This window comes from Dermacentor silvarum, chromosome 3, assembly GCF_013339745.2.
Source record: "Dermacentor silvarum isolate Dsil-2018 chromosome 3, BIME_Dsil_1.4, whole genome shotgun sequence".
NCBI lineage: Eukaryota > Metazoa > Arthropoda > Arachnida > Ixodida > Ixodidae > Dermacentor > Dermacentor silvarum.
The window spans coordinates 110618022-110635893 of NC_051156.1; the positions used below are offsets into that span (position 1 = coordinate 110618022).

Consider the following 17872-nt stretch of genomic DNA (forward strand, 5'->3'; position numbering starts at 1 on the left):
AATCAGGCGCCGTCGTAGACATGTATGCCTAACATCGCCTGTAAGAGACTTGTGGGTGTAAGCGAATAGCAGGACCTGCCGGCAAGTGCTGCCACGCGAGAGGTGCCCAAGTGGCACCCCGAGTAGCGGCAGGGGAGGGCTGTGACACTGCTAAGAATGTGCTGGATAGAGGCTCAGTTCTCTTCAGCATTAAGCAATGAAAGAACAAACGTAACTTAAGGGACCTCACTGCAACAAATACGATCCTTGAAGCGCATCCTTCTTTTAATAAAGCAAGAAGCTATCCTTTGAGAAGTGTTCAGCTATTTTCTTACTTTAAAACCGTCGTCGATGGTTTGCACATATATTTTTTAGGGTAATACTAGGTTAATACTAGGTTAACTTAATTTGTTATTGTTGTAAATACACTAACAGCGCAAAGCGTACCTAACGTTACGGAACAGAGCAACAGAAGCTAACGTTCTGCTTTTGTGTTTCGCAAACATTAGCTTGCAGCTTCAATTTTCGTGACATATAAGCGACGTGTTTCATCGCAGACGCCAAATCTTCTGGGGCACTACAATAGCTGCATTGTCGTGCTGAGCCGTAGGGAAAATGCCTTGTATGCTTTTGTCAGGTTTATTTTTCTCTGAACATGGACCTTCTGGTAGAATCTGTCAAGCGCACCAGAAGCACACGTTATGTGCTGGTCTTCACTGGTCTCCTCATTGACCCCCGCTTGTAGTATTACTGCCATTTGTTGGTGGCTGCACGATTGTCTCGTTATGTCCTCCACCGGTTTGGTTCCGACAAGGTCTGCCGAACGGAGGGGGTAGAGGTGGAAGCTGAAAAGAGAGGTCAATTTAAGAAAACAGATATTTCAATTCACTGAAGAAATCATTTTGCACAAAAGTGTAGATATATGCGACTACAATATACCATTGAATCTCGCTTCCATGATACTTCATGTAAAATGTAGTACACAGTGGCTTCAATTTGCCACTCAGACAGCACTTCTCGAAACGCTGCGCATACCAAAGCTCATAGGCGGAAAAGAGCGCATCACTGGTCTTGGGCTCTCCTGAAGAAATCGTCGAGACCCACAAAAATGAAATAGAATAAAAAAGAACAAAAAAACACACAATTTCGTCAACTCCTCAATTCTGTTAAGCCTTGTCTCACGTTCCTTCGCATGAGGACGTCAAAAACAATTTGAATATCCGCTTTTCAGAGGAAACTGCATTTAATGGAGATAGCGGAAGGAAACCATCTTTTCCTAGAAAAGGGTGAGCATACACGCAGTTCGCAACGCGTCTATAAGATTCGCAATATGTTAACTGCAAAGTACATTTGTACACTGCTAATTCACTGGCATTGTCTTAAATTCTGGTTCATTGGGACTCCTGTATCTAATTAATGGGGTGACACAGGAGAAGTTGCACGTCGTAGTGGCTGGACTGTAGGGATAACGTTATAGCACCCAGGACTGCGGCCTATGGGGCTATAACGTAAAGCTATTCCAAGCTTCTCTATTCCAATTATGCATTAATTCCTCTAAGATTGGTCAAAAAATATTCGGGCCACCCCCACTTCGCCTGTCAGCCACGTGACGTCAGGGAAATCACGATATCTGACCATCTGATATGACGTGTACACACTGATCATGCATGAATAGACCGAACAAAAGAAAAAAAATATTTCTGATTCGCCACCTATTCACCATTAGCTCTTTGCTATTGCTCAACAATTTTCGGGCTGCGTCCACTTCGCCTGTCTGTCACGCGAGATCACAAAATCGCAAAAACTCACCGTGTCAAAGAGGCGTTTATGCATTAAAGGTGCATAATTATACCGTACGAAAGCGAATTTTGTTTTACGCATAGCCGCGGATTTCCCGGTTCCGAAAGGAATAGAAGATGGCTGCCCGTCGACGGCTCAGGCACTGGCTACACGCACTTCCCGGAGAGCATGGATTTATCTGCGTATAACAAAGCTTTAGGCGTGGCAGCGTAGCAGTATTGAGCGCTTTCGGGTGGTATACGACATCGCTCTGCGAACTATTATTTGCTAAGGATCCGTTTTAGCGGCATTCTTAACCTTCCGTTGCACGCCGCCGTGAGTTTCAAGCAGCCACCGCAAGCTAAGTCAGCGCAAACGGGCCAATCGCAGACGCCGGCAGCACCCTCCTCATCCGGTTATCTATTTTCACTACGCTGGCTCGGCCCCATTGAAACCCTCTCTACTTGAGCGTGCTCTTCGACTCTTGTCAGCCATTTAGATAAGAAAAACCGCTCAATGTAGGCAATGTTATTCATTTTGAAAGCGAGCAAAAGTGACCTCCTATAAACGAGGAGAGCGTTTGATTGGGCTGTTCAGGGAGCGCTGCGAGTCAGCGCCGATGCTGGCGTTGCGGTTACACAATTTGGCGTCAAAATATTGCAACAAAGACAGTTTGGAATCGGTTTCAGTTATAAGGCCCCTAGATAGTTGTCTCGCCGCGTCCGTATTCAGCTGCATAACGTACTGTCAATGTTCCATTACTTAAGCAGCACATCCGTGTTGCAATGTTTGATCTCTTGAATATCAAACTGGAAGTCTCGAATTTCAACCCAGTTCGTAGACAGGCGTCTCTTTTTCAGTTGAATGCCATTTTTTTATGAAATACAATCTGCCTACAGACATTCTTCTCCAGAACCACATTTATCATTATAATAATAATTATTAATAAGGGCTCTTAAACGCTACAGGAATACAGCTGTGGTGACGCGTATGTCGCTCAAGGCGAACACCTCTATATTTGTGTAAGCATTCCTAATGTGTAAGAATTTATGATGGTACAGAATTGTCTCGGGCATTTCTTCTTAAAGCGTTGGCCTAGCATGGCGCAAACATATCTCAGGAAAAAAAACACATAGATTACTTGAGTGCTCACAGAAGATTACTAAAGGAGGCTGGAGGGTGCAGAAGCATTTCATGGAGAGTGTCTCAATGCGCACCTCCTATCCCATTCCGTGCAGGGTGGCGACATTCTTTCAAGGGGTCGATGACGACAAAACAACTGCGTAACCTATTTTCTCGACACGCTTTGCCATTTTGCATCTCACTTCTGTTGGCCGCCACACACGGTTAGCAGCTGTACCACGCCTTTTCAGCCATGTTATGACTTTTGCAACACCACTGCGTGCTGCGTGTCGCAGTGCTCTAATAATTCAATAAATGGCTGACGATTGTTTTATTTCCAAGAGATAGAAAAGGCAGGCTTCTATGGACTGTGAAGATTAAACGGGACATGTGGTTGCCTACGAACGCCTCGTGTGCGTGATATGTGAGTACAGCATGCCCTGCTTATTTAACTGAGTTATAATAACGAACTAAAATTCAATGAAGCAGTGTATGTAGAATAAGTCTTGCACTTTCTTAGTGCGCCTGTTAACGCAGCGACATTGCGAAAAATTGTTGGACTTAATGGTGCCACCTTGCGGAATCAAATCCGAGCTTCAGCGATGCTGTTAGCGCGGAAAGGCACTTGTAAACCTCTTTTCATATCCAAATACATTTTATTCCTCGAACAGTATAAAACCAGTACTCTCTTTAGTTTTTGAGTGCGTCTAACGTCGTAGTAAAATATTGATGTCTAGTGATTTACTGATTTGCCCGCTAGAATTCTAATTTCGTCAGCAAGTTATCGAAGGTATGCGCTCTATTCGTATAGGAGCGTTCTATCTTATAATCCCAGCTGTTCTGTTCCGACGGTTCAATGAAACCCCGAAATTGGTCCGAGCAACTTTGTAATTACCGAAACTGACGCAATTTCTCACAACGCAGGTAATTCACCCCAGAATCGTAACCAAGCCCCCTATTATTACCTTTATCGCCCACAGATTGACTACAAGGTCCAGCTAGTTTCGAAATTTGGTTCCTGATGTGGGTTCGGGTTTGCGCTTATGCGTCTGTGTTTAAGCTTACTTTTTCAAGTGCTTATAAAGTCACAATGACAGGTTCGGTGCAAACTATGAAATCAAAGGTTCATACTGGCAAGCTGCACTGCAGCCACAACCAATCTTACTCTGTAGAGCTTGTGGCATTTCAAGCATGAGGGTGTATCACTATAAATACAGCAAGACAAGCACGCGCTCGTAACTCGAGACTATCGAGCACTGTTGAATGCACTGCAGATATTTGGCTTAGTAATAATGTAGGATATTTACTTCGCGCTGAAAGCACGCCAGGATATTAATAACACCTGTATATGCCCCCTACCACAGTGAACCGCTGTGAGTTCGTGACTTTTGTATTTATCGCCAATTTACATGGTGCATTTTCTTGTAAACCTGCAGGCTTACGCACGTCCAAGAATCTAGCTTTGAGCATAACCGGGTGGATGGCTGGAAGAATCTGACGCTGAATGCTGCGCCAACAGCGTTTTCATTCAGAGGCTTCTTTCAAAAAGGAATCCTGAAGAGGATAAATCAGTGTGCACCATGCAGATCAGCACTTTTGGGGGCATGTACTGGTGAGCAAGCCGACCTATCCACCCTGAAAGAATATTTTCGCGAAGGCAACATCCTTTATTGCATAAGCTAAGATATAATGAAAGTGTTGAACTCATGTGAAGAGCACTTCAATAACATTAATTGTTGCTTGGACTGACTCGGTCCTGAAAATGAGGTCGCTAGGGCCGACTGTGACCAATTATATTGCATGGATTCTGAAGCTAAGTGTGGAGGTTTGCCGCCAGCAGCAGGAGGTTGTCGTATACATCTGCCTGAACTGATAGAACGATTCATTGAGGGGCGTGGGCCCAAAACATGCACCAGAGTCAGCCTACAATAAATGCTGGCTCCTTCAGGGCAACTGTAGTAGACTTGCCAATCGTTTGACGAATTACATTGGCTCAGGCTGGCTTCTGCTCTAGCCGCCGTTTCATGCAGTATGTACCACCTCTAACTTTCGAAACACGTGAAATGATGTAAATGTGCACTGGAAACATTTTTGGGAATTAAGTAATTACTTTTCAACAAAATTACGTGCAACAATTAGATGCAAATGTGGTCTCTAGTTGCAGTTGACAACTGTAAAAAATGAATTTTCGTTGCACCAGCTCCAGAGAAAGTTGTTTGAGCTACGTACGAGCTGAACAGAAAGGATAAGCAAATAACTTGAATTGAAAGAGGCCTCGCAATATACCTTCTGGGAACGCTTCAGCGCAGTTATGTCTTGAACAAACGTCTGTATGTGCAGAAAGACTGTCTCGCGTGACCGCGATAGGTACCCTGTACTAGAGAGGGTAGAAGCCCGGTCACCATTTAGTAAGCATTTACGAGCTTCCAATCTTTTGTGACTATAACAATATCCGAGTCACCACTCAACCTGCAGTTGACAGCGAGCATTCCGCCCATGAACATAAAGCAATATGTTTGATAAATATGTGTAGTCGTGTCGCAGCCTATAATAACGACCTCTAGCCCACTGTCACGTTGTAGCCGCGCTAAAATAAACAGAGCTAGCGGCGTACGCCAGCAGCCCGTTTCGGATTTTGTAGCGTTAGCTACACTGGCCTAGCCAAGCCCGTTTCGCGCGGCACATCAAGAGCCGTGCTGCGCATGCGCAAGGATCAGTGATGTCACACGGCTTGCGCATCGGAGCCACCGGAGCCGGCACCTCTCGCGCACTCCGCCGCCGCCGCGCGCGACTCACCGCCGCCGGTCTGCGCATTCCAGAGGAGTGACGTCGTAGCCGGGGTAGACGCACTGGCGCCGGCGCGCGCTCGCTGTGCAGTCGCCGTCTGACACTGCGCTTCTGACTGGCGTTTGCCAGTGTGGTATAGCCATGGAGAAGGAGAGCGCAAATGCTGCTCAACAGCGCAGAAGAACGGAGAAGCTTGACTCATCGGATCCCGAAGTAGTTGCCTGGCAATTAGCGGTTGAGCGTAGGAGGAATGAACAGAAGAAGGCTAAACGTGCTGCGGAGACACTGGAGCAAAGGGACGAACGTCTAGCAAAGCGGCGTCGCCAGGAGGCTGAGCGACGTGCCCGACCACCCCTGCAGCAACAACAAAACGCCGTCGATGACGTCAATCAGCTGAACCTTTGCTAACGCTACGTATATCCTGGCATAGCCGAGCTAAGCCACTGCAACTTTTTTACAGAATTTCCTCTCTTGGTAGCGACATGCAGTAAGCACAATCCACAATTGTACATATATTACCTGTTCCTCTTGAAATTCTGTATTTCGTGTGCTTTACATAGTATTAACTCTTCCTATTTCACAAGTACTTTTGCCGAGCATTATTTATTATTGCAGCATAAGTACTTTTTAGGCGAAAGATTTTAGTACACTTTCTTCAAATACTTTTCAAGATACAACCGAAGTTGAATTACCAATCATACAGCGCCTTGTTAGCGTCGATAGCAATGTCTTTAAAAGCAATAGAGGCAGACGCAAATTTTCAAAAACAGCTCCTGTCTGAAGACAAAAATACGTTTTAGGAGTTCAGCTCATTGCCTTGTTTAACGAAATAAAATTCTTCAATGTTGTAAAACTTTTTATTGCAATGTCTTGTATCTCCAAAATATTTCATAGTGTAACGAGACAATTTCCTGAATATTTTCAACTCATCTCAAGAACATTTGCATAGCAGGTATTTATTAGCCTACTAAGTAAATTGCTTGCCTACAATTTAATAAATTATACCAAAACCTTTTCTGAGTACCTTGTATAAGTCTAACAGAAGCCCCTGATAAATATTATTGAACCATGCCCCTCACGGCTGTTTTTAGTAACTTTCAATGACTATGGTATTCGTACTTTTTTTTATGCCCTTGCAGCGTTCGCCTGCATTTTTTTCTGAGAAAATATGTGTACAGGAAAAGGCGCCAGTACACTATAATGTGATTGCATTTTTTACAATCGCTCAAAAATTCGGAAAAAGCATAATCTTACACGGCCCCCCGAACCAAGGCGAGGCGGTCCTCCAGGCCCTCCAGGTCCAATGCCTCCAGGCCCGCGAGAGGCTGTTGAAAGTGGGAGGTCAAAATAACTTGTAAGCGATATCAGACGGAACGTTGTCACCAACATAGGCAACTTTTTTGTCTAATAATCTAGCAAGAAAACTCGGACAGTGCTGCTTGTTCTCCAGTGACGAGTTACGTCTCTGTTCAGGAGCAACCTGCTTTAGCGGCCTGTCAAGCTTATATTATTTACAGAAAACGGGTAGCGGCTTTTAATAGAACAACCAAACACAAGAACACATTTAGAAGAGCTATGAATTGGGCTAGTTGGTGTACTTTCCCAGCTCTTCTTAAGGTTATTTCGTGTACATCGAGCTTCAACGTTAATAACATCCCGCATTTTCAACGCGTAGACTATCTCGTGCACAACATCGCAGAAGCAAGACTCAGAACGCGGATCCTTACGTACGTACTTTCAAATGGGCTGTCCACCCCAGTACTGGCACAGCTTTTTGGAAAAATGGCACCATCTGAGAAAGCTTCAAGCCACCTGTGCAAGATCCTTCGAGCAGAAAGGTGGAGGCAAATACGTTTCTTCAGGAACCACACCGTCGCCGTCTGTGAATCAACGCTGGATCCTCTGCGCACAAGTACGATGACAAGGTATTTATACGATCTAGCTGAAGAAAGAGCGGAAGCGATGTGGAAATCATGTTTCATAGTCCTACCCAGGAAGAAGAAAAAATGTAGTACGGCCGAGGAAAATAGTGTGATCAACCTCACGAAGCAAGATCTTCCTCGGCAAGTCCGGAAGATTCTACAGAATGGAGCGAAATATGGAGTTCAACCGAAAGAGACACCAACAGACTACTTAGGAATTGTGCAAAGCGTCGCCGACAGGGCCCCAGAGCAAGAAAAGGTGGCATGTATAAAGAAAGCTGTTAAAACAGGGGACAAGAAGGACTTTTGTCGCCAAAGAATGATCGGTACTAGAAAGGTCGTAACGTTTTTGAAAAACGAAAACCTCAAGCTCCTACTTTCCGACAAACCAAGCGTCTTCGTAGTACGGAATGCCGAAGACTACAAAACCTTGGGAATGCAAGCTATCTTGAAAAACTTCGAGAAATGCAATGTAGAAATAAACAAAATAGGGCAGCTAAAGAAAAAGACAGAGAAAGAATGTCATGATATGGAACTGCCAAACTAGCAAAGAACCTCAAAGGATGCAAGACATTGACTCTTCGGCCATTCTTTTCGTTCAATACCCATAAGGAGGGCCACCCGTTCAGAACAATAGTTGAAGATAAAGGAAGCTGGCAACGGGCCCTCGCTATCTAAAAACCTGCCTCTCTGCTCTACCGGTCGAAGACCCGTTCAAAATAAATAACGCGCCGCAAGTTCTTGATTTCCTGGAAACGTCCCTGCCAATACAGTGTTTTTCCATCGATGTCACAGAAGTGTACTAAAACATATCAAAGGATGATGCAGTACAGACAATCGAAGTTTACGTCGACTTATATGGTTGGGCAAAACTTCAAGGCGCTAGCAAATGTTCTTTAGACAATTTTTATACCTCCTGAGAACGTACTTGAGTTCTGTGTTTATCGAATATGAAGGGGGAATTTTCGCTCAGAAAGAAGGAATCGCCATAGGGTCGTGCTTAGCCTCTGTGTTGTCGGATTTATATTTTGCGGATAGAAACAGATGACTGACAGAACCGCTCAAGGTTACTAGTGTAATTCGTTGCTTCCGATATGTTGATGATTATCTTGTATGCACCGAATACAGCAAACTTAATGCTATGACGGTCAAGAGTGTGTTAAACATGTTTCAAGAGGCACAATACAATTCATAGACCTTAAAATAAGGCTAGGACATGACCACACATGTTGGTCATGTAAAACGAGAGGAGAAAAACAACTCTTGCGCTACGACTCGAGCCATTGAAGGGTTATAAAAAGAGGAATAGCAAAATTGGTTATCGAACAGGCAATTAAGAAGTCATGCTTTCACGCAGTCGCAGTGGCCTGAGCGCACAGATTAGCAGACTAAAGAAAAGTGGATACCCCGACAACATTATTGTGCAAATGGGGGTGCAAATGATTACGCAAACCACCCGACCGGAAATTCGTGACAGAAATAACAAGGACCAACATAAGCGAGTTGCTATCGTCCCTTACGTTCACAACCTGTCACACCGCCTAAAGAAGGTGGCAGATACGCACGCAGTAAAAGTGCTCTTTTCAGCACCGATCAAGATAAGGGGGATTTGCAAGAGAGTGAACTCAGAGAACGAAAAAGTAAGAACGTCGTGTACAAGATTCCGATTAAATGCTGTAAGGCATACGTGGGCCAGACGGGACGCTGTCTGAACGACAGGCTCAGAGAACATCGCTACGCATGCGAGCAAGTAGCCGCATCCAGCAATCGGAATGCATCGTAGAACGTGCAAATGCACAGCTTACTTTGACAAGATAACAGTCGTCGCTAAAGAAAAAGACAAAATAACTAGGAAAATACGAGAGGCTTCAGAAATAGAACAATAATAAGACAACTGCGTGAGCACGCCTTCAATTATGCTAACAAAAGCCGAAATCACTTACGCAAAGAATGCATACACACACAGAATACACCGATAGAATCATCACAACCAGAAACGTGAGAACGCGATGTGAGTGTATCTGCTTTAATCACAGTTTACAAAGTCGCAATACGGCGTTGTGTGCTTTAAATACTATATAATTATCTGACAATAAACCAGTTGGTATTTTGCGCTCCCTTGTGTCATTTCATGTCCGCTTCATATTCAGTGTCGGTTTCTTACCTGTTGCGTCCTCCTGTACTTAGCGCAAGAAAAAATGAAAACAGAAGCATATTTAAAACAGAAAACCATGCTTTCAAAAATTCCGGCAGAAGCGATCTCACGATGAGTGTCGATGGTAATGCGATTATCATTCGAGCACTGTAGCGATGCATTGCATTCTTATGAAGTGACATTTATTTAACACATGTAGTGGTCATTCTGAGATATCCGTTGTTTTGGCTATGTCCGACACACTTCGGCATAGTCCCACATAACTATGTCAAACACTTACCAAGGCCACCCATGAGTATGGTGGCATGGCGACGTATGTATGACGCAAACGCAGTTACAACGATGGAATGACGAAAAAGGAACGACGTTGATGGAACGACAAATGCGGTATGACGACGTGAGGACCTCGAGATGATGATTCTTAAATGAAAACGATGGTAGTATAATGACGGCAGTGTGACGACGTCGACAGGAAGATAATGAGGTGACGACAAGCGATGCAGACAATGGCGTGATGACGGCGGCGTGAGAACAAATGCAGGATGACGATTGTCCGACGACAAGCCAATGGCAATGGCGCATAATCAAGATTGAACGATAACAGCATCCTTACAAAAGAATGATGGAGGAGGAAAGCCGTCGGTAGAAGGACGGAGGTTACGACGGCAACGGGATGACGTTACTGAAGTCATGACCATGAGCAAACGATAACGGGACAAGGTCTGAAGGTCTAAGGTAGGATGACAAAGTTAAAATGGCGATGAAGCCACCCCGACGCCATTGCGACTGCATGACAACGAATGTGTGACAACGACGCAATGATAACGATGGCTTGACAGCTGTGTGCGGGCAATGGGAAGAATATTAGTGTATGGCGACGATGGCATAAGGACAATGACATGACGAGAATCGGGTGACGAAAGTTGGAATAACGATGATGGCTGCATAACGCATGCCCGCATGATGAAGAGCAGTATGACAACGGTTGCATTATAGCGACTGTCTGACGACGGCACCATGATGTTGATGACGGGACAACGGCGGCGTAATCGCCAACGAAGGACGACAACATGGTTACGGTAGAATAAAAAAGAAGGATGGACGTCGATGAAACGACGAAGGCGGTACGATTACGACGGCTTGACGACAATGGAATGACGTTACTGAAGTGGTGATGACGATAAAAATGGCAGCGTGACAATGTAGCACGACGACAATGGCCTGTCGACGACTGTGTGGCGACGATGGCGTCACTTTGACGGGAAGCCGAGAGTCGGTCACGTAGTTAAAATGTAGACGATCGAACAAACGCGACGGCTTAAAGAAGACGCTACGACAACGAAAGCATCAGGAGGACTTATGGAGACGACGCTATACCGACGATGGCGTGACAACGGTATGTCATCCTACACTCGGCAAGACGAGTGTAGGATGACATCAGCGTGGCGACGCGTCTCGCGCAAATCTTGTATGACGACGCGTGACGACGACTGCATTACGAGTGTCGGATCACGAAGCTGGACTGACGCCGATGGTATGGCCACGAATTCCTCGCCACGGCAGCGTGATGACGAATGATTTACGGCTTTATGACGACAATGGCGCCACGGTGATGACAGGATGAAAATCGGATGAGAAAGCTGGAATTACGATCATGGAATAACCACGATGGCATCCCGATCATGCGCACACACCTAGTGGCCCAACCTGTTGAGAACTTGGGGCACTGGATCGGCGAAGACGCCTTGCGAAAAAGGCATGACGAGCGCCAGATCACGATGTTGAAATGATAACGAAGGAACAACCATGAAGGCACCACGATCACATACCTAGTGGCCCAAGCTGGTAGACAACTTGGGCTTTTGGACTGGCGTAAGAGTATAGACAGACAGACAGACAGACAGACAGACAGACAAGACAGACAGACAGACAGACAGACAGACAGACAGACAGACAAGACAGACAGACAGACGACAGACAGACAGGACAGACGACAGACAGACAACAGACAGACAGACGACAGACAGACAGACAGACAGAGACCCAGACAGACAGACAGACAGACAGACACGACAGACAGACAGACAGACAGACAGACAGACAGACAGACAGACAGACAGACAGACAGACAGACGACAGACAGACAGAAGACAGACAGACAGACAGACAGACAGACAGAAGACAGACAGACAGACAGACAGACAGACAGACAGACAGACAGACAGACAGACAGACGACAGACAGACAGACAGACAGACAGACAGACGACAGACAGACAGACAGACAGACAGACAGACGACAGACAGACAGACAGACAGACAGACAGACAGACAGACAGACAGACAGACAGACAGACAGACAGACAGACAGACAGACAGACAGACAGACAGACAGACAGACAGACAGACAGACAGACAGACAGACAGACAGACAGACAGACAGACAGACAGACAGACAGACAGACAGACAGACAGACAGACAGACAGACAGACAGACAGACAGACAGACAGACAGACAGACAGACAGACAGACAGACAGACAGACAGACAGACAGACAGACACAAACACTTGACTTCAGTCAACCAAGAGAACAAGCTGGCTTCAGGAAGGGATATTCTACTATGGATAAAATCCATGTCATCAATCAGGTGATCGAGAAATCTGCGGAGTACAATCAACCTCTTTATGGGTAGATTATGAAAAGGCATTTGATTCAGTACAGATACCAGCAGTTATACAGGCATTGCGTAATCAAGGAGTACAAGAGGCATACGTGAATATCTTAGCAAACACATACAGTGATTCTACAGCTATTTTGGTTCTCCACAAGAAAAGTAGAAAGTTACCTATCAAGAAAGGGGTACGGCAAGGAGACACAATCTCTCCAATGCTATTCACTGCATGCTTAGCTTGAAAAGGCTTAGAAAAGTATCCGAAAGGAAATTATTCGATTGGAAAGGCTTAGGAGTGATGATCAACGGCGAATATATCAGCAACCTTCGGTTTGCAGATGACATTGCCCTATTCAGCAACAATGGGGACGACTTACAAAACATGATCGAGGACTTTAACCGAGAAAGTGTAAGGGTGGGGTTGAAGTTTAATGTGTATAAGACAAAGGGAATGTTCATTTGCTTGGCAAGAGAGCAAGAACTCAGGATCGCAAGTCAGCCTCTATAGTCTTTAGAGTCTCTACGTTTATCTAGGTCAATTACTCACAGGGGACGCTCATCATGAAAAGGAATATTACAGAAGAATAAATCTGGGTTCTAGTGTATATGGCAGGCATTACCAAATCCTGACTGGGATCTTGCCACTGCCGTTGAAAAGAAAAGTGTACAGTCATTGCATCCTATCGGTACTCACATATTATGCAGAAACTTAGAGGTTAATACAGAATCTCGAGAACATGGTAAGGACCACACAAAAAGCAATGGAACGAAAAATGTTAGGCCTAACTTTAAGATACAGGAAGAGTGCGGTGGATCAGAGAGCAAACGGGGATGGCCGATATTCTAGTTGATATTAAGAGGAAAAAATGGAGCTGGACCGGCCGTTTATTGCTTAGGATGGATAACGGGTGAATCATTAAAGGTAAAAAATGGATCCCAAGAGAAGGGAAGCACAGTCGAGGACGGCAGAAAACTAGGTGGGGTTATGAAGTTAGGAAATTCGCAGGCACTACTTTGAATCAGCTAGGGCAAGACAGGGGTAATTGGATATCGCAGTGAGAGGCCTTCGTCCGGCAGTGGATATAAATATAGGCTGACGATGAAAGATCCCCTGGTGGTCAAAATTAATCCTCAGTCCTCCACTACGGAGTGCTTCATAATCAAATCGTGGTTTGGACACGTAAGAACACTAGAATTCAACAACAAATTCTCAAGGGCTGAATTCAGTTGTATTTTATGATCGCCCAGTTATTCATGGTCATTTGCAATATTACTCAATATATTTCGAAAATATTTTGCTACTGCGGTTAAGTCGACAGTATACAACTTTAAAGAGCCTGTCTTGTAGAAATACCAAGACATAAATTATTGGCAATTGACGCGTGTGTAAACCGGGTTCATATTGGGACCGCACTCGTGTAGTGGCTCAACCAATAACATTGAAAAGTAGGGCGCGGTAATATTACAGAGATCTTTGTAAGCACTAGTTTCATGACTTGGAACTATAATTTAAATCGTGAAGTAGATTCAATCATGAAAGCAATAGTTTTAGAGCTGTAAAGGCGTTCCGGTTAAGGTATCAGGGCATCTGAACGTACAGACGTTTAATGGAACACGTAAGATAGTGTATGAGAAAATCATCCCAAGTCTTCATCGGATTTGACCACCGCAATACCTCGAAGTAATACTGAAATACTTGAGCCACTTACCTGTCATATGACCGGCAAAGAAGTAATGGTTTTTACTAGCGTACGTTTTTGAAGTGCGTGCCAAGACTTATTCGCAGGAAAAATTGCGTCCGTGTTTGAAGGGAAAATACGTTGGAAATTTCACATTTGACTTCATTCTCAATGCCTCAAATTGTCTTGTCCGAAAAACCATCAGGACGACCTTTAAGGTGGCGGAATCTGACAGAATCTTCGGCGGTACCAAAACAGATATATTTATTAGAACAGTTGCTTAAGAAATATTGCGCAAAAATTATTCTGTTTTTCATTGTCCCATTTTCTACAACCTTCATGCAGACAAACATAAAAAACAAAAAAACAAACAAATAAACACAGCTTCAAATGCGAGTTTGCACAGCTTTGAATCAAAGGTCTATATACGTAGCTATGTCGAAACTTCGGACTTTAAGCATCCAGCGTACACACATGCTGTTGGGCATGTGCATTACTGTAAGCAGCAAAATATGTTAATTTGCTATCACGGAAATTTCATATTCTATTTCATTACCTACCAAAATTGCTGACATTATTGCCCTGTTGTCCTGATTTAACAAATTTCTTTTACGAATTACGATAACTGCATTGCAATAAATCAATAAATATTTGTTGAATAACGAGGTATATTGCGGAGTGCAGTTCACTGCTTCGCAACTCGTAGATTTGAAATAGCGCAATCCAGTGTGTGGTAGTTACCGCTTTCCTAATTCAATGAAGTATCAGTCATAACCGCTTTAAGGTAATGAATGCATTTTACATAGTGTTAGCGCGATAACAAACGGATAGATTGCATGTCCATTTTACGGTACAAATCTCTTTGTGAAATACACTATATATTGGTCACTGATTTAACGTATTCTAGTATGCGAGCACCAATGCTATGATCATAGGCCTACGTTCTGTAGTTCATATATCACATTGAGCATCAGGCATTGCCTTACACCTGTGATCAAATAAGCTATGTGATAAAAAAATTAGTACTTAAAATTACGTAGAAAAATTAGTACTTAAAAATGCGGTTTTCATGCGCTGTTAATAAACGTACTCACCTAATACTACAGTGAAACCTACCACCAAAATGAAAGTGCACGCCTTCATATTCAGTCGTTTTTGTCCTGGAAGCCTTCCTTTCGAAATGCCAGTAAAATAGTGTGCTGAGTGCTACCGGTAGCACCAAACTGGTGCTCATTTTATACTAATCTAACAAAAATAGAACTTCGCTATTCCCCTCGCATGTCACAAGGGTCCACGTGTCAATGACGCATGGTTTCAGAGCTGTCTCACTAATGACTCACATCCCCAAATTTTACGCAAACAAAAAATGCAGCTATGCTCCGCCTATACAGTTCCACTTTGGAAAAATAATATGAAACACACGAAAACGTAGCACGTGTTATTTTCTTCGTCTCCTGCACGCGTACTATACAGCAGTACACAGTGCCTCTCGATTAATTGCCAAACTTTCAGGAACTACAAAAGTCATAGATTATACCCCCTTTCACCTACGCACTAAATTGTCGTGGCTTGCCTACTAGCTGCAATGTTTTTTTAGAAAGCTACGAACAACCCTGTTACTACATCATAAATCATGCACGTTTGCCGAAAACGCAGCTGCATGGCAACAAAGCTAATAATAACAAAACGTTACAAATGATCCACACTTCTGAGTTTTTGTTGAAATGAAAATAACGGCCACGGTGATATCAACATCGAGTGGTGTGGATACTCCACACACATTGGAGCAATATTATCACCATCAACAACAGTATTATTAGAATTAGATACATGTTCACTGTACGACAAAAGCCTTTTATACCAATCACCCATTACAACTCTCTGCGTTAGGTGAACCGATTCTCCCCCGGCAAGTTTCCTGACATTTCCACTCGGCTTAGTGCTCTGATATACCAGATGGAATGTCTCTTCTCATTTAATTCACACCACTATTGCCGTCACCAGTTTTAGTCTACATTTTAGGATAATTATTACATGCAATAAAAACGCACACGAGGCTCTTGCGCTTAGGTGTCACTTGCCAATATTCAGCACTGTAATGATATATGGAACATTGCGTCTGGTAGCTGCTCCCAAACATGCAATTTCGAACAAAGTTGCCAACTTCAAGACGCCATATGTCATCACTAAAAATATTAATCACGAAGCTTGCAAGAATCGTGAGGATATGACACTAGACTAAATAGGGCGTTACGTTTCTAAATAATTTCTTTGAATGCGGAGATGCTGGTATATAGGAAGGTAATTCATTGCTATCGTGGGATGATTAGTCTTTTTTTTTGCATAACAATAATCCTCACCCCCTTATCGATGTGGAATATCCCGGTCACGCAGTGTAGCACATTATTAGCTAGCAATGATAGCGATCGAACCCCTTTTATCCCTGAAAACAAATTAGGCAGATTTGTTCCAGGTATGTCACTGTTATCTTGCCTTACATAAGATGAAGGATCTGAGAACATCAGAATATTCTAACATAACTTCTTCGGAACTCTTAAGCGAGAAATTTTCAAACATTAGTGAAACTAGATACCGTATCATCTAGTTTGTTATCACCTTTAGCAGGCATTAGCAATCCAAGGAAAAGGGAATACTGCTTTTAAAGAGAGCTCCTGAAACAATGCACGCATTATGAGTAAAATGCTTTGAACTTAAACTAGAAATAAAGGCATTATTTCAGTTGTCAGCATTCTACTTCACTCAACGTTATTTTGCATTCTCTATACTCCACTGGAGAACATAGGTGTCGCTGTTGTCAGCTAGGCACACTTTTCTCTGTTATACAGATGCATGGACCGCAAAGAATAGTTTAAATATTGGGTTATTTCACATTTAGCATACAACGTTTAAGCCAGTCTCATTTTCATGACTCTTCATTATTAAGTGGCCAATAGACTTCGTTTTACAGCGTTAAATTTGTGTGCTACAACTGCAGCATTCAATAGGGGTTGGCAATAGCGTGTGTCCTATTCAGTGGAACACGAAAGAATTACTGAACGAAACAATAGCAGAACATTTAAACTCCTCTATACACCAGAGACTCAGTTATCCGCCATATTATGTTTTACCAATATCTCAATGTTTCGTGCGTGGTCGGTTGTAATTAACATTCACCAACGCGGGCGAGCGATCGACCTTCTGGGAAAATAGTAAAGCTTTATTGATTGCGAAGTGCAGTACGAGTTGCTTTTGATTGCGATACAGTAGCGGCATTCGTCAGTGCTAGACAATTCAAGAGGCACTTCTTTTTATTCCTTCTATTTCATATTGGGCTTTCTGCTTCTGACCGCTGGCTTTGTTTGAAATTCTCCTCGGTGCTGGTTTTACGTCGATTGCAATCACACGGACTCTCAAGGCGTGATCGCGCCATTGGTGCCTTCCTGTTGTCCTCGTTTCGACTGCGCATGCGCGGCCTACGCGTGGAGGGTTAGGTCTCCAGAGTTTCCGCGTCCACTCCCGTGCATTCAGTATTTGTGTAATTGCTATCTGTGTAAAACGACGTTTCGGCACTTTCCTCCAGCTCCTTGCAAGTTTGTAAGCAATGCGTTTTCATGTTACTAAATTTTGTCCTTGTTAAGGAAAAAAACAGCTTTGGTAAGTTGCTCATGGTATTTGCAAGAACATTGTAAACCATAATAATGCACTGCATGGACACACGCTAAACGCAGCTAGTTAAAATGCTCTAAACTATGCAATACTTAAAATATAACCTGAAAT

The 17872-nt window shown here is 43.7% G+C and overlaps 1 protein-coding gene across 1 annotated transcript; it reads right to left on the minus strand.

The window, feature by feature from the left end:
* Positions 1 to 617: 617 nt before the first annotated feature.
* On the minus strand, positions 618 to 15311 carry LOC119443963 (dynamin-like). Its single transcript, XM_037708521.2, has 3 exons — positions 15190 to 15311; positions 6922 to 6992; positions 618 to 824 (listed from the first exon to the last, which is right to left on the minus strand). Exons 1-3 carry the CDS (start codon positions 15236 to 15238, stop codon positions 705 to 707), a joined length of 240 nt encoding a protein of 79 aa, XP_037564449.1. The 5' UTR covers positions 15239 to 15311; the 3' UTR covers positions 618 to 704.
* Positions 15312 to 17872: the final 2561 nt, after the last annotated feature.